We start from the raw sequence: 25074 nt of genomic DNA, 5'->3' as shown, positions 1-25074 counted from the left end.
GAGCTTTTTTGTTCTATTCAGCACTTTCCAGGTCCATAAGATTGAACTGAGCAACACAATGACCTTGCTTCCACTATTAATTCTTTTATTAATTTCTAAATTTGAATTTCTCCCTTTCTCTAAAATGGACACTTGGTAGCAAAAATTTTTGACCTTTTTAATTTCCCCTCCAAGTACAGTTCATCCAGATCATTAGTAAGACACTCTTTTTTTTTATAACTTATCTGCAAATGACAGTTTTTATATTCCATTGCTAGCTGATTGCACACATTTGCATACTCCCCAGTTGTGTTTATGATGGCTTGGTCATCAGCAAACAGTAAATGGTGCAGTATGATCAATCTGCAATCTCTAACCCCATTTATAAGACCACTGAATAGCACTGGCATCGTGGGACAGCCATTGTTTTTTTTTTTTTTTTTCCTGTGCTAAATTTCTGTTAAAGTATATTACCAGCTTTTATCTTGTATTATTTTAATTATGGGATCCTACACATCTGCCATATGTAATGCTTTCCAAAGCAATTCCCTCAGAACGGTATCATACGCCTTTTCTAAATCTATGAAATCTAATCCATTTCTTTTTGATTTTCCTACATTTTTCCAAAACATTTCGAAATTTGAAACTAATGTCCATACACGATGTACCAGTTGTGAAACCACATTGTTCTTGTTAGATCCTAAAATTAGTTTCCATTCTGTTTGTTTATTGCTTTTCTTATGGTTCAAAAGCTGGCCTCACTGTCCAATCTATCTGCGATTCATTGTCTGACATACTCTCTTTACTATCAGACCACTTTTGCAACAAAATGCCTGTAGTAGCAAAGAGACTAGAATTTTTTCACCACCGCAAGTCAGACGCTGTAACTCATAAATCTGAGACTGCAGATTTACAGGGAATGAGTAGAAAACGTAAATTCACACTTGTATACGGTAAATCACATGGAGAAAGTTTAATACATGTCACAGTGATTCACTTACCCCAGATAAGGTTATCCCCATACTAGCACACTAGCTTAACGACATTCTAACCCTTCCCTGGCCAAGTGCAACAAATTGCACATGCTTTTGAGATACTGTAGCAATATACTGTTTTCAAGTTGCCCAGACTGTTTTTCCTTGCATTCCAGATAAGAATGTCCACATTATGAGGATGAGTTTGATAAGTGTTTACTGACAGATCACACTGCAGAAGTATGCCATAGCATGACAGGTATCAGGCATCAGTCACAGCCAACTCAAAATGAATAATATCGCAGGCACTGATCATGTACTGGCACCACATAAAAGTTTGCTACATGCAACTATGTATGACATTCCACTAACTTTTTTTTAATACTAGCATCTCCGTCTCAGTCATTAATCTGTCTATGTACTTTAGTGTGGGTGCTAACTCCCTCGTGCAGTCGAAGTTGCGAGCCACCATGAGGTGCCACTCGTAGGTCATATGCAACTGACAGTCACTTATGATCAGATGTCTCAAACATTATTTTTGGTTTGACAGATCCATCAACCAAGAACACTATTGACCTCGACACTATTCTGCCTTGGCTTTTTCATTACATCATGAAGTGCACTCCATAGGCTTGTCAGTACCATGTAAAGCCACCATTACACTTTTATGCTATTTGCACTGCTGTTTGAGTCAGGTTGGGGGAAGGTGACTGACTTTCAAGCCCACACGATCTTGAGCCAGTATCAAATTTGAGATTTTGCATAGTTTGCCTGTTTCTGTCAGCAATTAAGGATAAGGTCAAGACTGAACTACATGGATTAGAACAAGTATTGTCCCCTGTTTCCGGGGCTCCACCATTAGTGATGGTCTTCACTTGTGTGGAGACTTTCAGAAAACTACTAATACTCAGGCAGACATTGATTCTTATCCCTTGCCTCAACCAGATGAACTTTTTTTGAAGTTTCAGAAGGAAAACTCTTTTCTAAAGTTGGTCTAGTGGATCCATATTTTCAGTTGCCTCTTGATGAAAACTTGACGAATATTTTAGGTTTGAAACACCATTTGGACTGGATTACTATAACAGGCTGCTTTTTGGTGAAGCCAGCATCCCGGCCATATTACAGAAGTTCCTTGTGTGAATTATCTTAACAAAACACTGGTTACTGGTCACATGATAGGAAACATTTGTGCAATCTACATCCAGTTTTTACGGACCTTGCACACACAGGCCTTAAGAGTAACTCTTATAAATGCACCCTCTTTCAAGCAGCAGTTACTTATTTACGCTAGATTCTAAGCAAACAGGGCCTTCAGATGACCAAAGAATATGTAGGGCCTTTTAATACTATGCCTATGGCTACACCTATAAATCACCTTCAAGTATTTCTAGGAAAAGTGAATTACTATGTGTGATTTATTCCCCAGACATTCTCCATAGCCTACTCACTAAATCATCCCTATAAAAAGGAAGTCTCTTCATTAGCCAGAAGAGTAACATTTGGCTTTTCAGAAGATAAAAACAGCCCTCTAATCAGCACACTGCTTCCTGTCTTACAGCCCCACTTGTCACTGTTTTTGGCAACAGATACGACCCTAAACAGCATTAGGGATAAGTCAGAGGATGGGATGAAGAGGCCATATTGCATTTATGTCGAAGACACATCCTCCAATTCAAGAACACTGTTCACAGATTGAAAAGGAAGTTGGGTTGGGTTGTTTTGGGGGAAGAGACCAAACAGCGAGGTCATCGGTCTCATCGGATAAGAGAAGGATGGGGAAGGAAGTCGGCCGTGCCCTTTCAAAGGAACCATCCCAGCATTTGCCTGGACCGATTTAGGGAAATCACGGAAAACCTAAATCAGGATGGCCGGACGAGGGATTGAACCGTCGTCCTCCCGAATGCGAGTCCAGTGTGCTACCACTGCGCCACCTCGCTCGGTTGAAAAGGAAGTGTTTGTCTGACAGCAGGCATAGGTTTGTAGAGATTTGTGACTCTGTAAAAAGATCTATGAACAAAGTATACAACAACTATCACAGTCATACCTCAGAAAAAGATCTAGCTGAGAACCCGAGAAAAATCTGGTCCTATGTAAAAAATCGCTAAGCAGGTCTAAGGCTACCATCCAGTCATTCATTGACCAGTCTGGTGTGCCAGTACAAGATAGCAAAAGGAAAGCCAATGTTTTAAATTTTATGTTTAACACATCATTCACTCAGGATAATCACACAAACATACTGTTGTCTGACCATAACGCAGAGCCTCATATGGACAACAGAGTATGAGGTATCTCTTGCATAGACAAACAACTGAAAGAGCTGAAAACAAATAAGTCATCAGGTCCAGACGGAATTCCAATTTGGTTTTGCAGAGAGTGCTCTACAGCATTGGCCCCTTACTTAGCTTGCATTTATCAGGAATATCTCACCCAGAGCAAAGTCCCAAGTGACTGGAAAAAGCGCAGGTGACTCCTACATATAATAAGAGTAAAAGAATAGAACTGCAAAATTACAGACCAGTATACTTAACATCAGTTTGCTACACAATTATTTAACATATTCCAAGTTCCAATATACTAAATTTTCTTGAGATCAAAAAGCTACGTTCCACGAATCAGTACAGTTCTAGAACACATCATGAATGTGAAACTCTGCTAGCCCTTTCCTCACATGATGTACTGTGAACTATGGATAAAGGGCAACAGGCAGATTACCTATTTCCAGATTTTGAAAAGCATTTGATATAGTTCCCCACTGCAACCTGTTAACAAAGGTATGAGCATATCCAGGAACCGGTTCCCAGACACTTGACTGGCTTGAAGATTTGTGAAGTAACAGAACCCAGTATGTTGTCCTTGATGACGAGTGTTCATCAGAGCCAAGGGTATCATCAGGAGTGTAGCAGCAACAATCTGTGGTTGTCTGCTGTTGATACTATGGTGTATGGTAAAGTGTCTATGTTCAGTGAGTAGGAGGATACAAGATGACCCAGACAAAATTTCTAGTTGGTGTGATGAATGGCAGTTGACACAGTCACGTTGTTTAAATATCTGGGCATGATGTTGCAAAGCGATATGAAATGGAATGAGCATCTAAGGACTGCAGTAGGGAAGGTGAATGGTTGACTTCGGTTTACTGCAAGAAATTTGGGAAAGTGTGGTTCACATGTAAAGGAGACCATATATAAAGCACTAGTGCAACCTATTTTTGACTACTGCTCAAGTGAGTGCTATGTGCACCACGTTGGATTAAAGGAAGACAATGAAGCAATTCACAGGCGGACAGCTAGATTTGTTCCCGATAGGTAAGAACAACATGCCGGTATTACGGAGATGCTTTGGGAACTCAAATGGGAATCCTTGGAGGGAAGGTGATGATCTTTACGAAGAACACTATTGAGAAAATTTAGAGAACCGACATTTGAAGCTGACTGCAGACTGATTCTACTGTTGCCAACATACATTTTACGTAAGGGCTACAAAGCTAAGATATGAGAAATTAGGATTCATACAAAGGCATATAGACAGTCATTTTCCCTTGCCCTATTTGCAAGTTGAATAGGAACAGAAATGACACATAATGGTACAGGGTATCCTTCACACTGCACCATATGGTGGCTTGCAGAGTACTTATCTAGAAGTAGATCTTAGGTGCCCATAAATTTCACTTTTTTTTGTATGGTCACAAATCTCACCTTCACCACAAACCATCCTAATGCTAAACTACCAGAGCACATGGAACTTCATCTTCATCAATGGGTCTCTCTTTTACAAACTTTTAGTACCCCAGTCACTATTGCACTTCTACTCATCATTCTAATGCAGATGCACTTTCTCACCCTCTGGCACTTTGGATCCTGAATTTTACCACGAGGAGACAGTTCGTTTTCAGTTGGACAGCCAACTTGAGCTATTGCTCAATGAGTCCTCTATAAATCCCTAGGACATTTCTACAACTTCTAGACACGATCTGCTTCTTCACAGGGTCTTACATTCAGTCTGGTCAGGTTGGACTACCAAACTCCCTGTGAAGAGCTGCTTGGCCTTCATCTTTTATCAGCAGCACAAACTTCAGGTTCAGCGAAGTGTGATACTCCATACAGAAGATAGTGAACATTACCAGGTGGTGGTGCCATCCTCCCTGCAACATCGGGTGCTCCAACTCCTGCATCAATTCCACTGGGGGATTTCCAGGGTGAAGCAACTGGCCTGCCACATCTACTAACCTTGTATGGATGATGTTGCTGCACAAGTGGTTAGACAGGGTTTGTCAGGCATATCAGTTGACACCACCCATTCATTCTCTCCATGGCCAGTGCTGACACAGCAGTGATATCTAGTTCACACTGATTTCATGGATTCTTTCATGGGGTCCATGTGGTTAACTGTCGTGGAGTTCCTCTCCCACCTCCTATATGTCATTTGCCTCCAGCAGATAACAACATCGACCATGGTGGGAGTCTGGGGCAGATCTTCGCAACTGAGGATGCATCCCACATAATGGTGACAGACAACGGTCACCAATTTATAGCAACTGATTTCGAAAGGTTTTACACCCCACATCTTGCCACATTCCCTTTTCATCCTACCTCAAATGGGCTTGATGGAAACACTGAAAGTTCACATGTCAAAAACATTAGAGTCTGTTAAAATTAGGTTAAGCACTAAACACCTTCCTATGTTCTTTCTATTCCACATTAATCAACCACTGAATCCCAGCAAAGCTCTCACGCTATCACAAGATGCACCTGGATCTCATGTGTCCACCATCGGAACATGAAGCAGACACAGCAACAGTGTTTCAAGTAGGTGTCCCAGTGGAGGCACACACGTCAGTGGAATGTGGAGTTGATCTTGGGTCCATGGCTAAACAGCAGGGGAACTAGATGGTGGTGTAGCCACCAACACCTGGGATGCTACAACGGTAGTGCAACCAACTCCGATTTTGGCACTCTAGTTAGTATCCTTCCTCATCTGGAGTACACCGTCACCACCATCACAACTACATTGTAGGTTTCATTACTCTGAGGTCAGAGTGTCATCTCTTCCCAAGAGCTGAGGGACACACCCATGAACACTGATACAGTTTAACTGATAGTTGACCACAGGACCTGCCACGTCCCACAGGATGCTCCACTCCTCGAAATCTCTGAACCTAAGCAAGACGCTCCGGATCCAATGCCACCACCATCATCACTGGCAATCTCGGAGCCCCTCAGGAGCCTTCCTTCATGATATCACCCAGCTCCTGGCTGCTTCTACCTTGTTGTCCTCCCTCACACAGTCCGAGCAAGTAGTAGCCCTAGATAATAGTTGAAGCGCAGAGAGCTATAGTAACCTCACCAAATGTGGAAATGGAATATACTCATATACTGATATGTGTCAAATTACCCACATTTGGCAAGTGCACCAGCTGTGGCAAAGTCAACAATATCACATGACAGTTACATTACCTTCTGTTGTGACAAGTATGAGGCAGCCCAGGACACTCTCGGTTGTTATTATCCAACTTATCTCTACAAGTTTACAACAACCACTGCAGCCGTTTACCTGGACCGACTTAGCCTTGTGTTGAATAGTGTATCAGCTGATGAACTGGTGGTTTCCACCACCACATGACTTTAGTGGCCTTTGCAGCATGCATAATGAAGTAGTAGTGCTTGGATTTACATCATTTTCAATCAGGAACTATTACTTACATCTATCAAGAAATATTATTGTTAGGTGTTGTTACAGTAAGTGTGGAACTGCATACTGCTGCAAACCAATCACAGGGCTGAATACAAAAGTAATAGTATGGAGAACTGTGCGCAGTTACAGGGTGTGTAATGAAGTATAGAGAATAAATATTCTCATACCAAGTGACATGTTAGCACACCAGTCCACAAAAAATGAAAGAAGTGTGTATGATAGATAATGTGATATTTAGACTCTGGCTTCCAACTTTGTAGACTGGAACCAGAATAATGCTCTGAAATCACAACATCAACAGCTTACACAAAGAACTATTTTCCAAGTGTAAAATAATCATTATTGTTCTGTACAGGGTTCAATACTGGGGCCACTAGTTCTTCTGATAATACAGTCATAAGGAGAAAAAAATTTCTTTGATGATGACTCATGCATTACCGACATCAACAGAGATGCACCAACAGAATAAATTACAAATGAAATTTCCACTACAATTCTTTATTGGTTTCCTTCAAACTGACCATCACCTAACCAGAAAAAGATCATAATAATACAGTTCCACACAGCAGAATAAATAATGTTGTCAATTTCAACATAACATTGTATAAAACCAACATGCAAAACTACCTTTCTTACACGAACTTGTGGCAAGAGTGATTACAGAAAAATGAAGAGGGACAGTTGAAAACCCTAGCACAAGTTTGCAAGTCATACACTATGTGATCAAAAGTATCCAGACACCTCCAAAAACATATGCTTTTCATATTAGGTGCAATGTGCTGCCACCTACTGCTAGGTACTCAATATCAGCGACCTCAGTAGTCATTAGACATCATGATAGAGCAGAATGGAGCACTCTGGAGAACACATGGAATTCAAACGTGGTCAGGTGATTGGGTGTCACTTGTGTCAAACGTCTGTACGCAAGATTTCCACACTCCTAAACATCCTGAGGTCCACTGTTCCCAATGTGATAGTGAACTGGAAATGTAAAGGGACACCTACAGCATAAAAGCGTACAGCCCGATCTCGTCTCTTGATTGACAGAGACCGCCGACAGTTGAAGAGAGTCATAATGTGTAATAGGCAGATATCTATCCAGACCATCACACAGGAATTCCAAACAGCATCAGGATCCACTGCAAGTACTATGACAGTTAGACGGGAGGTGAGAACACTTGGATCTCATGGTCGAGCGGCTGCTCGTAAGCCACACATCTTGCCGGTAAGTGCCAAATGACACCTCGACTGGTATAAGGAGTGTAAACATTGGACAATTGAACAGAGGAAGAGCATTGTGCGGAGTGATGAATCACGGTACACAACATGGCGATCCGATGGCAGGGTGTGGGTATGCCGAATGCTCGGTGAATGTCATCTGCCAGCGTGTGTAGCTCCAACAGTAAAATTCAGAGGCAGTGGTGTTATGGTGTGGTCGTGTTTTTCATGTAGAGGACTGGCACCCCTTGTTGTTTTGTGTGGCAGTATCACAGCACAGGCCTACACTGATGTTTTAAGCACCTTCTTCCTTCCCACTGTTGAAGAGCAATTTGGGGATGGCGATTGCATCTTTCAACATGATCGCGCACCTGTTCTTAATGCACGGCCTGTGGCGGAGTGGTTACACAACAATAACATTCCTGTAATGGACTGACCTGCACAGACTCCCGACCTGAATCCTATAGAACACCTTTGAGACGTTTTGGAACGCCAACTTCGTGCCAGGCCTCACCGACCGTCATCGATACCTCTCCTCAGTGCAGCACTCCGTGAAGAATGGACTGCCATTCCCAAAGAAACCTTCCAGCACCTGATTGAATGTATGCCTGCAAGAGTGGAAGCTGTCATCAAGGCTAAGGGTGGGCCAACACAATTTCAGCATTACTGATGGAGGGTGCAACGAACTTATCAGTCATTTTCAGCTAGGTGTATGGATACTTTTGATCACGTACTGTGTGTGACATATGGGAGCATTGTGTTTTTCAGATAATACTCTTTATATCTGTCACATTCCTCGGTGAATCAGTGGTAAAGTACCAGATTATGGATCTAAGGATTTCAAGGTCAATCTGTCACTCATCACTTCTTTCTCCTCTGACCATGTGAAAATTTCCAAGTGGTTTGGATTCCACATTAAACTAGCTAAGTAAGTCAGTTCATCGGTCCGAGGAAAGTAATAGTGTACCCCCCCAAATTGATCATGCCTAGTAAAGCACTGCGTTGTTCAAACCAACATTTATGCTGTTGGCAGATTTACCTTTTTTGTTTGTCTTAGTTTGGAGTATCCCACTTTTATACAATCTGACCATCAAGGGACAATCAGAATGAGCCTCCAAGAGATTTATGGCGGGTCTTAAGATGACCACCTAGTAGAACTAGGACGGTTGGTTACACCAAAGTATTGTAGCATGCTTCACTCCATGTCACCACACAGCCATAACAGTGACACTAACCAAGGATATCCAGAGTCATGACTGTACACCTAATCTGCTCCATACTGGATCAAAGCTACAAATCAAAGACACTGGAGATGGTCAACTGGTTATCTAACTGTGGTGCTGAAGTATGTCAGCTGGTTTATACACAGTCACATGCTGACAATTAGAGTGTTACTCAGTGTCTTCAGTTTACTTTGGAGGCAGTCAGAGATACACAGGGTGACCTACAGGAAATGGACATTTTAGACGACTCAGTACACCACTGTCAGCGGTGGAATGTAGACAGTGAATACATCACTTACTTTGGGACTGTGTCATATCAAAAGCAATGAAATAGTGAACAACAGAGCATTGTGTGTTTTCATATGATACCTTTGTCCAAAATACCAAGAAACCTATATAAGTGGGGCAGATATGACTGGGAAATCATTGTAGCAACAATATGGGCTGCAGATGAGGAAAAACACTGTCAAAGTAAGTTTGACAAGGGGCTGATTATTATGGCCGAGTGCCTGCAAATGAGCATATTTGAAATGGTGCAGCTCGTCAGCTATTCGTGTGCTAGTGTTGAGAGACTACACGGAAAGTGGTTTGTTGGTAAAATTTCTATCAAGCAACACGGCACTGGATGTCCATACCTCATCAAAAAACATGGATGTAGGTGGCTTCTCCATTATGTAAAGCAGCATAGGTGGCAATATGTGGCAGATCTGATGACAGAGTATGATACTTGTGTGGGCACAAATGCTTTGGAGAACAGCATTCAGCGCACACTATTGAATATCGGGCTTCTCAGCAGGTGACCCCAACATGTTCTCTTGTTGACCAAACAACAACATCCAATCATTATCGTAGTGGATTGTGTGAACATTATAGCAAGCCACCTGCACCCATTTATGTTTGATGTCTTCCCAGACAACAATGGCATCTTCCAGTGGCATAACTGTCGATATCAAAGGCGAAAATCTTGCTATAGTGGTTTGAGAAGCACAATAATGAACTCACGATGTCTCGACTACCAAATTTGCCTGATCTGGACCCAATGTAACAAATGTGGGTCGCACCAGTTCTGTGTCCACATTATCATAGGCCTCTAATTTCTAGGAACTGTGTGACCTGGGTGTAATCATTTGGTTCCCCACACCTCCAGAAACCTACCAAGGAAAAGTCAAATCAAGGTCACACACAACAGTTGCTGTAATGTATTCCAGAAGCGGACCAGCAGTAATGTTTTGGTTCATCAATGTATATGTGATGCTCTCTTGAGGAATTTTTGACTGATGGTTGGTCAGTTTATTTGGGGGATGTGACCAAACAGCAGGGTCATCGATCCCATTGGATTATGGAAGCATGAGGAAGGAAGCTGGCCATGCACTTTCTAAGAAACCATTCCAGAATTTGCCTGAAGCAATTTAGGGAAATCAAAGAAAACCTAAATCAGGTTGGCTGGACACAGGTTTGAACAGTCATCCTCCCGAATGCAAGTCCAGTGTGCCAACCACTGCCCCACCTTGCTCTGTTTTGCCTGATGAAATCCAGTATGTTACACTAGTTTGCCGATGTTCTACAGAAACTAAAATAACACTGGGTGTACCCAAAGCAAATGTAATTGGATTGCTAATGGTTTCAACATGCACAAACAATTCTCATATTGGACTAGGGTAGGAGCAAACTTTTATGACACTGCTTTAGTCTATAGGAAAAGTAAAGGAGCGGTATGATTGGAGAGGGGGAAAAAAATGCAGACCAACTTCAGACAGTATTTCCTCTTGGTATATTGAAGGACAGCACAATGTCTAAGAGCATAAACTGCAACATCTTGAAGACAGAGGTTACAATCCTCACAAAACACTGTTGGGTAAACTTAGAGAACTGGTATTTATTTATCTGTCTCAAACCACATGTATACAGTTAGAGAGTTGTTTGTTAGGATGGACAAAAACCCAAAAAACACATTTTACAAAGATTATTTCAAATGACATTACAAGGTACATGGGATATAAGAAATATAAAATGAAGAACAGTTTGGTCAACACGAGCACAGTACAATACAAAAGACAACTGACACAATGCTAATAAAATAATGAAAACAATATGGAAAAATATGAGGGGGTTAACAGATATTTAAACAAAAACTGAAACTCTGATAAATTGAGAACAACCAATAAACACAAATTCTTAGCTGACAATGGATTCTAGTAAATAGCATTAACTTTTGTTGAATTTAAATAATTGTGTGGGCCACATTCAAATGTGTGCTGGCATTATGTTATTTCTATTTAACCATTCCAAATCAGCAAACAACTTTCATGATAATTATATTGCTGAACATTTAACAGCAAATGAGAGTTTCACTCTGCAGCAGAGTGTGCGCTGATATGAAACTTCCTGGCAGATTAAAACTGTGTGCCGGACCGAGACTCGAACTCGGGACCTTCGCCTTTTGCAGGCAAGTGCTCTACCAACTGAGCTACCCAAGCATGACTCACACCCCGAGAGCTTCTGTAAAGTTTGTAAGGTATGAGACGAGGTACTGTCAGAAGTAAAGCTGCGAGGACGGGGCGTGAGTCATGCTTGGGTAGCTCAGTTGGTAGAGCACTCGCCTGTGAAAGGCAAAGATCCCGAGTTCGAGTCTCAGTCCATCACACAGTTTTAATTTGCCAGGAAGTTTCATTTAACTGCAAATGATAGATTATTCTCGTTATTCGTCCAAGTTACACACACATTTCTTTTTCTAATGGGAGTTGTGTTTTCAATAGACACATTCTCCTTCTTCATCACACATTTTATTACAAACACAATTTCTAAAATGTAAATGCAAGAAAGAGGAAGAATATTTAAATCTCTAACAAAGGCTTAAATGAACTTCTATTTTTTATTATTGTTCTGATTATTCTCTTTTGCTTCCTGAATGGTGTTAGGGCATGAGGAGAATTAACCCAAAAGATAACACCATCAAGATGTACACCCAGAAACTCTGAAGATTCCATACATATGAGGTTCTGATCATTACATTTAATGTTAAACAATTCCTGTAATTTCCAGCTCACTTGGATATGAATAAAATGTGGTTGCCTGCATTCAGATAGTGTGACAACTTCACTATAGACAGCATTTGCAATTTTCTGAAGGTTATTGCTGGCAACATTGTTAACCATAGCGGTCATCTGATTTTGATAGTGTTTCCAATAGACTACTAAACATTTGTTCCCATATAACATGTCCTGTCTCATCCGAAATATATGGTGCATCACTAACTAAACACATTTTTCCCGAGAAACTGAAATACGCCATTGTCAGACCCCTCCATAAGAAAGATGAGTTAGTTACTTTCATATTCCATGGATCACTTTGCACAACAGATTGTAATGATGTGAAACAAGCCATTTTAAATTCACATCACAAATTAATTTGTACATATGGTTACATCCTGGACATTCATAAGGTTTTTTCCCAGAAAGAAACTCAAGTTTCTTTTCAAATTTTAATGTGCTGCCAGACATTTTATGTCACTGGCTAAGTGATCAAAAAATTTTGTTGCAGCACTGTCCACCCCTTTTTGTGCTGAAGACAACCTTGATGTGGAATAATGAATGTCATTTTTCCTTCTGGTAACATAGTGATGTACAACATTGTTCTTTTTGAACTGTAGTGGATTATTTACAACGAACTTCACAATGCAGTAAATATACTTTAAAACAGTAGTCACAATGCCCAACTCCTTAAACAGATGCTGGCAATATCATCGTAGGTGAGCACTACATAATATTCTTACAGCACTTTTTCAGCAATGAAGACTTACTTTCATAGAGATGAGTTACACCAGAACATTACTTCATACAACATTACTGAGTGAGGACATGTTTGCAAAGTATGTCAATTTTCCACTTTGTCTCTCTTCAAGATTTGCAATGATTCTAAGTGCAAATGTGGCTAAACTAAGTTGTTTTAGGAGTTCCAAAATGTGCTTCTTCCAATTTAAATTCTCATCAACATGGACACACAAGAATTTTGAAGTTTCCACACTGTTTATAATTTCCTCGCCATGTGTTGCAGTTATCATTGGTGCCATACCCCTAGATGTGCACAGTTGAATATGTTGTGTCTTTTTAAAACTGAGGGTGAGACCATTTGCAGAAAACAAGTCAATAATACTCTTAATAACTTTGTTTATCATTTCTTCTGTGATGGGAGAGATGTCCCTAATTACTGATCTGTTTCACTGCTGACATTTTCCAAAATTTTAGACAATGTGATGTATTCTACAATAGTACTTTACCTGAATAACAATAATATCCCCTGCATATCACAGTTTGGATTTTAGAAGAGTTGTTCCAATGAGAACATCATTTACATGTTCATTCATCAAATTTTACAAGCACTAACTAATAAAATAGTGCCAGTTGGTATTTGCACTGACCTATCTAAAGCATTTGACTGTGTGAATCACAATATTCTCTGATAAATTGAATTTTTATAGGATTGACTGTATAGCCAACCAGTGGATAATGTCATATCTAACCAAAAGATTGCATGAAGCTGTACTCTGTAATTCAACATATGTAGTCCATGGACATTAGCCTGACTGGGGAGACATCATGTACGGAATCCTCCGAGGCTCAGTCTTAGGTCCACTATTGATGATCATATATGTAAATGATCTGCGTCAATGGAAGCATCCGATTTCACCCATCTGCTTTGACCAGTGACGTAATGGTGGGCGGTGTGTGTGAGACATCACTATGACATGGAGTTTTTGAGTTGGTTGTGTTGTAGATGTCGCGTTATTGTGTTGGTGTATGTGTATGTGTTGAGTGTACCATGTATTGGGTTAATTTGAGGTTTGGTTATGATAGTGCTAACATCACTTTGAGTGTACGTAGTTGGTGCAGTAATGTAGTTTGGAAGTGTTTCCAGTGAATTATTAAGTTTTTTTTGTTAGGTCTTCTTGGTTTGGTGTTTGTTGTGGAGAAAGAAGTGTAATTTTTTTGCCTTTTTTTTTTCTTTTAAAGTATGGGTATGACGGGGAAATTCACTAGCACATCATTGCGTGTAGAGATTGGTGAAGATATGATGCCTACTTTTAAATTATATTGCGGAATATTTTAGGTGCAACATTTGTGGCAATAATATGAGGCTTACAAGAGTTTTGGTGTCTTGGACTCAGGTTGCATGTACGTGGCAATGTCAGCGGGATAATATCTGGCGGTGGACACAGTACCTGGTTCGAGAAATCAGGGTGGCCATGAGAGAGTGTTTTTTTGCTCACTTATCATTTTTGTTATCGGTCCTCTTATCAGTTTTTGTGCGCATGAGACTTGTATAAGTGAGAGTTGAGTGTTGGATTGGTTTCCATTTTGTCGAGCAGTTTGTTCCGAGTACGTTAAGTGAAAAGGGAAGTTCGATGGGCTGGGGGTGGTTGCTGAGATTAATGAATCACAGTTTGGTAAGGGGAAGTATGGGAGGGATAGTTCTCAGGTTGGTTAGTGGGTGTAGGGTGCTGTTATTTCGGAGGTGGGTATGCTGATTGTGTTTTTAGGGGTTTGGAGGGTTGTACTAAGAAGGAATTGGTGGGTTTGATTGAGGAATGTATTGAGGAGGGTAGCTCTATAGTTTTTGATGCATTTTTTCCTGTGGGGATTTGGGGAAGAGGGGTTATGGTCATTTAGTAGTTAATCACAATATTGAGTATAAAGATTATGAAACTGAGACTTTTGCTATCAGGATAGAGGGGTTTTTGGGGGCAATTAAGGGGGGGGGGGGGAGTGTAATGCAAAATGTAAGCATTTATTTAAACAATCATTAAAGCCATGTTTATTAATGTACAAATCTAAAATTTTGCATGTGTAAAGCAAAAGAGTTGCATTTTAATGGAAAAATACAATAAGATATGCATGATTAATATTTTGCCAGAAATCTGAATTTTTTAATTTTTTCCATTGTCTTTTTATAAAAAGCCACAACTCAAATTCTAATCATGCAATTAATCTGAAAATTTCATTGTACTGTCCTGAGAAGGTTATAAGACCACTGAACTACCGTTATTAATTTAAGGTACAAACTGTACCATTAACAGAGTTTTTAATTTTGCACATCCAAAATTAACTTTTTTCCCCACATACAATCAACTACAAATCAGAATGCAATTGCAGGATCTCATATTTTTTAGTTCCAGGGAGACAGCTACAAGCTGCGAACAGTTCCTGAAAATTTGATAGCATTAGCGAACATACTTTTTGAAAAAAGGTTTCTAATATTGTAAAACAGAGAAAATGAGGTTCAAAGATTTTCTCCTCATACTTCTACATGTAATTAGCTTATCTCAATTTTAAAATCCTCCATACTGATACGCCTCATCCCCCTAGTTTCTCTCCTCTTCGAATCTGCATGGCCTGTATTTGCAGGTAAGACTATGATCTGTAAGCTATCTTGACCCTGCTCTCGTCAATGGTGTAAAATGCTTTTGTTGTAAACAAACCAGGATCGACACGAATTCTCTTCAGCACTTCAATTCTGTCATTATTTCCGTTATTGCAACATAGAACTGCACCATAGACACCTATTTTGAGTACTTCAAGTCCACAGAATGTCCTTTTTGAGCATCTAATCCAAATTAAATTATTTTTGCATTTTGTGTCTCTTCATGAAGACACTTTCTCAATAAATTAGGTTTTGCAAGAAACCTGAACATGGGCTTAATTGCATTCATAACAGGTTCTGGTAACGAGTGTTTATGTAAATACGTCTCATTTCTGTTGTTGAACTAACACCAATCGTCTTTCAGACATAGATTGTGCATGGTGTTTAGTCAGTGGATAGATTGTGGAAAAAAATTGCCCACACAGCATGGCTCACTGCCTCTAAATTGTGTGTGCTACTCCTGATAGCTCTCCCATAAAATAACTGAAGAGAATCAATTTCTTTCTGAGTAAGCCTGCCTTTTCCTACTAGTGGTTTTCCATCCTCAAGTACTTCACCTTTCTCCTCTCTTTCAGCAAGGAATGATGCCTACCACGAAGCCACTTTTGGATGTGGCCAACACATTCCAACTTTTCTATTGTTGTATTGTACAGATTTTTATCTCTTACAGCTTTGAACGAAGAGGAGTCCCCATCACCAAGGTATGTAGTATATCTAACAGCACACTGGTCCTAAGATCTGTAGAACATCCTCACAACTGCAGCAACCTCCATGCCCCCACTTGAGCCACTATAATTTTTAGAGCATGCTACTGCATGCTTTTCTTGCCACAGTTTCTCACTGTCTCCATTGTTGAACATTTTCCTTGTTGCACACTGGTGGCAGTATTTAGACATAATTTCTACATCTAAAACTTTACCTGAGACAATACCAATAACAGATGCATCTCCATACAGAGATGTGTGACCCCTTTGCAGGTCTCATCTACAGAAACACACAGTTCAGTAGCATTTGTAAGAGATTCACTGTCATGAATATCTACCCCAGGATTATTTCTTTTTGGTTTACTTCCACCAATTCCTCCACAACTTTTTTCATAGATACTTTGACAGTATCGCATATAGCATCAGACATTTCTTCATTTATTTTTTCAAACCTTGCACAAGATGGAGGCATGTTCAGAAAACCACACAATAAATTACCTCCTTCCCTGTATGCTGATAGCTTATGTTCTTCATTTCAAGTGGCCCTTTTTTCCCCCTAAACACAGTTTTTTCCACCACCCATTATGCATTAATGTAGACTTCCATGTAAAGGTTTGCGAATTCAACCTTCCACCTACTAATGTGTGTTAGTATTGTCAAAATGTAAATAAACCACATGCAAGAAAGTTTTCAGGCAAATATCGAAATGTCAGCCAGAGATACAGATTTCATCCAAAGACATCGAAAGAAAATAGCCTTTACACTGACAAAAATTCCGTTGAAGCAAGCAGATTAGCAAATGTTGGAAAAGGTGATAGTGGCCACCAGTGCAGAGTTAATCAATTTAACAATTTAAAAACATTTCTGCAGGTGCTCTCACGATAAAATTCACACACAACATAGATTAAACCGTGTAGATCAAGAAAATAATACTTTCGAAAAATTGAATATTTTTGGACCAAAATCCATCATATCCCCCCCCCCCCCCCAAATCAGTTATAGGGAGGAGGAAGAGGCACTCTTCCCATCTGCAATGTCATTTAGTTGAGTATTGCTGGCAGAAGAGTGTCCTCGAAGATTATTGTATTTTTCGCATTTTTTTGAGGGCTGTGAGGAGGATGTACAGGCCGAGGGTGTGGTGAGTTAAGAGGGTTGGGTTTGTCTGGGTGTTGGGGGAGGGGGTATTGGTTATGGAGTTAATGGGGCAGTTTGTGGGAGGGGAGTGGGGGGGGGGGGGGGGATTGTTTTGAGATTATGTTGTAGAGGACCAGTTTTTGTTGTTTTGTAAGGCATGATTGATTTTGGTTTATTTTTGTGTTTTTTGTTTGTTTCTGGTTTTTCTTTGAGGTGGGAGGGTGATGAGGGTGGTTTGGGGTTAGTTTATGGGTGGTAGTTTGTGTGTGGTTTAGAAGTTCTTTTTTGTTGTTGTTGTTGTTGTTGGGGCGTGTGTGTGTGTGTGTGTGTGTGTGTGTGTGTGTGTGTGTGTGTGTGTGTGCGTCAGCAACCTAGATGATATTGAAGGCTGCTGGTTTCAGTAAGTAATTTTTGTTTTGGGTTTATTCTATAGTAATTGTGATGTTTTGCGCATTTGTGGTAGGTGTTTTAACTGATTTAGTGATGCCCTATGTTTGGGTTTTGGTTCTACTTTTCGTAGTTGTAAGTGTTGGATTTTTGGAATCGAGATCTGCAGTTGAGCTATATAGGTCACGGGAAATGTCCAATTCTTGTCTTTTTGTTGGTGTAGCGAAATACTGTAATTTTGTTTTTTATATATTGTTTGTTTTGGGAGCGTTCTGCGTTTTTTTAAATTGTTGTATATTTACCTCTTCCCCATCCTAATCGCACAGTTTTTGACAGTTGTCCAGTTTCATTTTATTTTTGGAGTGAGACATTACTGTGTAATTTTTATATTTTTCACATTTTTTGGTGTGTGTATGAAGTGACGTCATTGTCATCATATTGGATACGCTGAAAGTAGTGGTGTCCACCTTTTGATGATGCCATGGGTCAAAGCAGACAGGTGGAATCTGACATCTAATAAACAACAAGCAGAATTAATTGGTTAGTTGGCTGATATGAAGGAGGGGACCAAACAGTGAGTTCATCAGTCCCATCGGATTAGGGAAGGAAGTCGGCCATGCCCTTTCAAAGGGACCATCCTGGCGTTTGCCTGAAGCACTCCAGAGAAATCATGGAAAACCTAAATCAAGATTGTCAGATATGAGTTTCAACCAAATGCGAGCCCAGTGTGCCAACCACTGTGCCACCTTGCTTGGTCAGAATTAGCTCTTTTTGCATATGACAGTAGTAATGTAATCAATCCATGCACACATACAGAAACAGAAGAAATAGTAAACAATTTTCTTAAAAGTATCATTGACTGATTTTCTGCAAATGATCTCACCCTCAATTTTAAAATGGCAACATATTCACTTCTGCACAAGTAGGGATACTGCTCCAATGAGAAGTGTAACACACGAGAAAATAATAGATAGGGTGGAAACTTCCAAATTCTTATTGGATGAGAATTTGAACTGGAAAAAAAATACATCTTGGAACTCCTAAAACAAAGTAGTTCAGCCACATTGCTACTCAGAATCATTGCAAATCTTGGGAAGAGACTACTCACTAAGCTGAAATATTTCATTTTTCATTCAATAATGTCATATGCAGTTATGTTCTGGGGTAACTCATCTTTAAGAAAGACAGTCTTCATTGCTCAAAAATGTGCTGTAAGAGTAATATGTGGTGCATACCCGTGATCATTTTGAGTTGGGCATTATGACTACTGCTTCACAGTATATGTATTCACTCACAAAATTTGTTGTGAACAATCCACTGTAGTTGAAAACGAACAATGATGTACATAATTACAATACCAGAAGGAAAATTACATCCATTACTCCATGTTAACATTGTCTTTAGCACAAAAAGAGGAGCACAATGCTGCAACTAAAATTTTTGATAACTTATGCAGTGATAAAGTGTCTGACAGATGGCAAAGTAATATTTGAAAACAAACTAAAAAAAAAAAAGTTTCTCCCCGACAGCGCCTTCTATTCTGCTGAAGAATTTCTATTACTTGTCATGTGTAAAAGGTGGTGGGTAGAAATTACTAAGTCACATCTGTCAGTATTTAAATAAATTACCCATATTTAAAAATTAAGTTGCGATTTGTATGTTAAATGAGTCATTTCACTTCGTTACAATTTATCATGCAAATAATACATGGAACATGAAAATAACTAACTTTCACCACTGACAACTGCAAAATGAGTCTTGAAGTTGGTACACACTAGAAGGTCATTAATAGGGTTTACTACCATGAGCTACCCAAACACAAAGCCCTGTGAGATTCCACAGTTGACAGCTGTCCCACTTACACCTTTATTAACAGAGTCCAAGACTTGGGTGGTAAATGAGAATAAGGTCTGTTCAATTTGGCTTTTGTTCAATGAATTACTGGAGTTGAGGTGGTTACCTAGCTCGCCTTCTATGGACAATTGTTTCTAGAATTTTTTAGAAGCATATTAAAAGGAAAATTTGACTTTACCACCCTGTTTATAAAGTGTTTTAATAACAGCATACTTCTTGTTGCAACGATTCATTAAAAATATGGCACAGTCTATCACTTATCGGGTAATAACACAATTCTGATGGATATTTCGTCAGTATCAGCGGAGATTTTATTTGTCCATTTCCTTGATTATCCTCTCTTCATTTTCAGTGACAGGAGATATTTGACTAAGGTTGGTATTTGCGAGACCCACTTTTTGGTGCCCTCCCACTGCCTCATCAACAGAGCCCCTAAATCCAATTTGGGATGCAGTTTACGGGAAATGAGTGTTGAAAATCTCTGCTACTACTTCAGATTTATTTAAAACGATCCCATTAGGTCCGACTTCACTTAAATTCTTCCTATCGCTCTTTTTATTATACCCCATATGGTCTTAATTTTATTATTGGAAGTATCAATCTCAAACTTAATAGTCATGCTCTTTGCCTTTCTCTGAAGCTTTTTAGAATGTTTCAGTATACTCTGTAGAGTGCTTTTCTCTCACATACTCAGCAGTCTCTAAATGAGGTAAACGGCTATCACTTTCCTTTCCATGGAGTTTCGATGCCTTGAGTAACCAAACATTTATTAGTGGGAGCGAAGTAGTTTATAAAAACATTTATATTTTTGGGAAAGATTTATTGAAACAAGGAAATGAAAATCCTATAAAAAAGATTCGACTTGTCTACATTTTCAAAATTGTAGACTGGACCCCAATTGATGTCCTGTAAATAATTTTGGAAACTTAAGATCTTTGTAAGTGATATCACAGAAATTGACTAACTGTTATGTAGGGAAAAACCTTTGATAAATAAATGCCCGTCATTGTCAGAAAAATCATTTAAAATCTGCTTTACGGTTATGCTGTGGCTTATGGTCTTGTCAATGAAATTAATCTCAGTGAGAGACTTGACGGTGACCTGTGTTCACTGAGTGTGCAAATCAGTCCTGTTATTTTCAGTAACAAATTTAACATTAAGCCACACAAACTAATAATAGTTCTTATTATAAGGAAAACAATTTACAAAAGACTCAAATTGTTTTAAGAAAATATTCTGTTTCCCTACAGGAATCCCACACATTGTAAGTGCTGATAACTGCAACATTTGAGTTTATTACAATCCGATAAACTGTTGCTCTATGCAGTATTACCTTGAACCTCATACTGTAATTAAAAAACAAAAATACTTATTTCCTTGAGACAAACAATTATTTGTACAAACAAATGATAGTAAACTATCGAATCAACATATCACGATATGCTGAATGGAGATCTTCCCCCAGAATCTTGTTTATGGCAATGAGTGGAAGTAAAGAACGAGCTACCAAAAGCTCAATGCAGTTTATTCTGGAACAGAAATATGTTCAGCAATTCTTTCATTTTGATTAGTTTGTCAATGTAAAATGATGTTTTCTTAACAGAACCAAAGTTAGTTTTCAGGCATCAAGAACATGCATAAGGTGGTAGTTAAGAAGTCACCAATCCTTACCCAAACAGGTAATCAAAGTTAGCATAATCACTACAGTATATGCAGCTGTTTCCTGATTTAAGAGGAGGTATTAACATCACATCCCTATAGAAAATGGGGACTTAGCTGGTGTACTGAGATTTTGAATGAAACTTCATATAATGTGACTGACTGAAAAACTCCATTCAGTAACCTATTTTAAAGTCTGATGATTCGTCAAGATACAAAGTTAAATGCCAATGGGAAAAGATTCATTTAACAAGCAGATGTGCCTCAAGTAAAGGGGGCGAAAATATTGAAATTAACGTATGATTCTGCCCATTTCCTACAAGGATAAAATTTGTCTGTGTGTGAGAACTCAATTTCGTCATTCCACCACCACAATAACGTAGTATAAGCTTCAATAGCTCACATCAGGTATAGAACGGACATATGTTTCAGTGTATGCATCCAATGATCTCACACACACACACACACACACACACACACACACACACACACACACACACCATGGAATGACAAATTTCATAACAGAGCACAACTGACGGCTATCTTTCACATTATGGTGCTACAGCGATCATGAAAGCATTTCCCGTTTATATTCACTCCTATCAGCCACTGCAGAGAGTATAATACTCTAATTTCCAAAACTCGATCATTAGTTAATATCTAATGCTCTACAAATCAATTCTCTCATATGATCAATATTAAAAAATGAAATATACAACTGCTCTGAGCTCTTTCAACAAAATGTTTACAGTATAATCTCATCGACGAAAGACATTTCTCTTTTGATCACGTAACAAGTAATTTTTTTTTTCTTTTCTTTATTGATTTTCAATTTCCCCCCCCCCCCCCCCCGAAGGGGGCGGGCTGGCAGCAGCTTACTACGCTGCTCTACAGCCTACAGACTTTTTGTTAAAAAAAGGAAGAAGAAAGAAACAAGAAAAAACAGGCGATAAAATGGTGATTTAAAGTGGAAAATGGCGTAAAAATGCGGGAAGTTAAAACAGAAAGCAAAAGGGGGACGGCAAAACAAGTAATTCAGATGGACGCATATAAAATATATGGTTTGCCCTTACACATTAATGAACGCAGACGTAGAAGTAGAACTTCCGCAAGTCGTGTAACTTTTGCTACATGTCACTCCTGAATATACATATATTTATCACAACTGATTTTGACACACACATGATATTACTCTATAATCAACAAAGAAAAATATTTGTTTGTTGATTTTGCAGTCAATCACTACATAATTTACATGGTGATGAACTGAGTCTGTGGCTACATAACGCGCTGTCAGGCTACGGTTATGTTGCTGATATCTGGGTCCATTTCCAATCTTATGCATGGATTTTGCTTTAGTTAGTTGCAGTTCTATTACACGGCAACCAAACGACCACGAGTTGCAAGCACTATTTGATATGCAGAAATCAAACGCGAAGGGGCAAATGAAAACGACCTTCCTTACCAATTCCATAGTCCATCAGCACCACTCTGCCAAAGAAATGGAATTCAGGGTGAAACTGCTACACGAGATACCGCAGACTGAGAGCGAACGTTAAAAACAATTTAAAAGCTTATATTGTTTTCTCAAATAGCACACTGTCTTCTTGTACAGTGTTCGTAATTCACTACAGCTTTGAAATACCAACCAGTACTTCATTACTGACCTAACATAATTTTAAACAATACACATAGAAAGCAAATATTCTATTTATTGATCAAAAGATTAGTGTGTCACTAGGACTCACTTTGCCGCTCGCCGTTCCCCCAGCGACCCCAATAAGGAATGGTGCCTTTCCTTCACTATTGTTAGTTCTATGATTTTCCCGTATTTCATTTCTATGTAAACACGAATTTTGTGCCATTTTGTACGAAAATAATGAACCAATTGTGCGCCGGCAAATTCGTCACTTGAATAAACAAACGCACACACACCTTGTACAGTTTCAAAGTGATTGTAACAGAGTACCTCTACATCACCACTTTTGTCTAGGGACAGCAAATGTTTGTGCCGAATGCCGATCGTGTGAGCCGATCGGTTGCGCTCGGCTAGGCTCGGATTTGCAGCCCCTTGCGCTATGACAGAAAGCGAATGCTCATTGGCTCCAGCTTGCTATGTACTGGTCACGTGTTCAGGTTAGTGTGCGTTTGTTTATCTTAGTACAACTTTCATTTGGAAAATAGAAGAATATAGTTGCAATTTGAGCACTTCAACATAGGGTAGTAATAAAAGCTTATATCATCAAAATGTCCAAGATACAAGCACGATAATCAAAATGTTCGTAAAAATTAACAACACTTTCAAACTTTTTTCATTACTTTAAGAGAATGAAAATCATTTGAGAAGCTGAGGAATACAGGTTTCCCCTAAACCTGTATGACGTTACTAGATTACATTCCAAGATCATTCTTCCTGACTTGTAAGCTTGAATGTCTCACGCTTTACTATCCGCTAAAATTATGGAAAGAATGATGTTGCCACAACGTTCTTCTTCCCACATACCAAATATTAGGCTTCTCATGTGTGTACCATATACAAAATTTCATCAAAATCTAAACTGATGGAAAAAATATTTATTCACTCCTGGCCATTAAAATTGCTACACCAAGAAGAAATGCAGATGATAAACAGGTATTCATTGGACAAATATATTATACTAGAACTGACATGTGATTACATTTTCTCGCAATTTGGGTGCATAGATTCTGAGAAATCAGTACCCAGAGCAACCACCTCTGGCCGTAATAACGGCCTTGATACGCCTGGGCATTGAGTCAAACAGAGCTTGGCCGGCCGGGGTGCCGAGCGGTTCTAGGAGCTTCAGTCTGGAACCGCGCGACCGCTACGGCCGCAGGTTCGAATCCTGCCTCGGACATGGATGTGTGTGACATCCTAAGGTTAGTTCTAAGTTCTAGGGGACTGATGACCTGTACAGGTACAGCTGCCCATGCAGCTCCAACACGATACCACAGTTCATCAAGAGTAGTGACTGGCGGATCGTGACGAGCCAGTTGTTCGGACACCACTGACCAGACGTTTTCAATTGGTAAGAGATCTGGAGAATGTGCTGGCCAGGGCAGCAGTCGAACATTTTCTGTATCCAGAAAGGCCCGTACAGCACCTGCAACATGCGGTCGTGCATTATCCTGCTGAAATGTAGGGTTTCACAGGGATAGAATGAAGGGTAGAGCCATGGGTCGTAACACATCTGAAATTTAACGTCCACTGTTCAAAGTGCGTCAATGCCAACAAGAGGTGACTGAGACGTGTAAACAATGGCACCCCATACCATCACCCCGGGTGATACGCCAGTATGGCGATGACGAATACAAGCTTCCAATGTACGTTCACTGCGATGCCGCCAAACACGGATGCGACCATCATGATGCTGTAAACAGAACCTGGATTCATCCGAAAAAATGACGTTTTGCCATTCATGCACCCAGGTGCGTCGTAGAGTTCATCATCGCAGGCGCTCCTGTCTGTGATGCAGCGTCAAGGGTAAGCGCAGCCATGGCCTCCGAGCTGATAGTCCATTCTGTTGCAATCGTCGTCGAACGATTCGTGCAGATGGTTGTTGTCTTCAAAACGTCCACATCTGTTGACTTAGGGATCGAGACGTGGCTCCACGATCCGTTACAGCCATGCGGATAAGATGCCTGTCATCTCGACTGCTAGTGATACGCAGCCGTTGGGATCCAGCACGGCGTTCCGTATTTCCCTCCTGAACCCACCGACTCCATATTCTGCTAACAGTCATTGGATCTCGACCAACGGGAGCAGCAATGTCGCGATACGATAAACCGCAATCGCGATAGGCTACAATCCGACCTTTA

General features: G+C 39.8%; 1 protein-coding gene across 4 annotated transcripts in view; it reads right to left on the bottom strand.

The window, feature by feature from the left end:
• LOC124555147 (uridine-cytidine kinase) overlaps positions 1–23251 on the bottom strand; it is a 133917-nt gene extending 110666 nt beyond the window's left edge. Inside the window, exon 1 of one of the 4 annotated variants that reach the window (XM_047128964.1) lies at positions 23173–23251. Coding sequence is in view for 3 of the 4 variants with exons in the window: in XM_047128961.1 (XP_046984917.1) it covers positions 22986–23102 (117 nt within the window). In the remaining variant the exon portion in view is untranslated. Of the gene's footprint in view, positions 1–22702; positions 22817–22985 lie in introns of those variants that run through there. The other 3 variants (XM_047128961.1, XM_047128962.1, XM_047128963.1) reach the window with 3 other exon arrangements.
• Positions 23252–25074: the final 1823 nt, after the last annotated feature.

The sequence above is a fragment of the Schistocerca americana genome, chromosome X, assembly GCF_021461395.2.
Source record: "Schistocerca americana isolate TAMUIC-IGC-003095 chromosome X, iqSchAmer2.1, whole genome shotgun sequence".
Lineage (NCBI taxonomy): Eukaryota > Metazoa > Arthropoda > Insecta > Orthoptera > Acrididae > Schistocerca > Schistocerca americana.
Note: the sequence above shows the minus strand (reverse complement) of the source record. Positions and strands in the feature narration are given on the sequence as shown.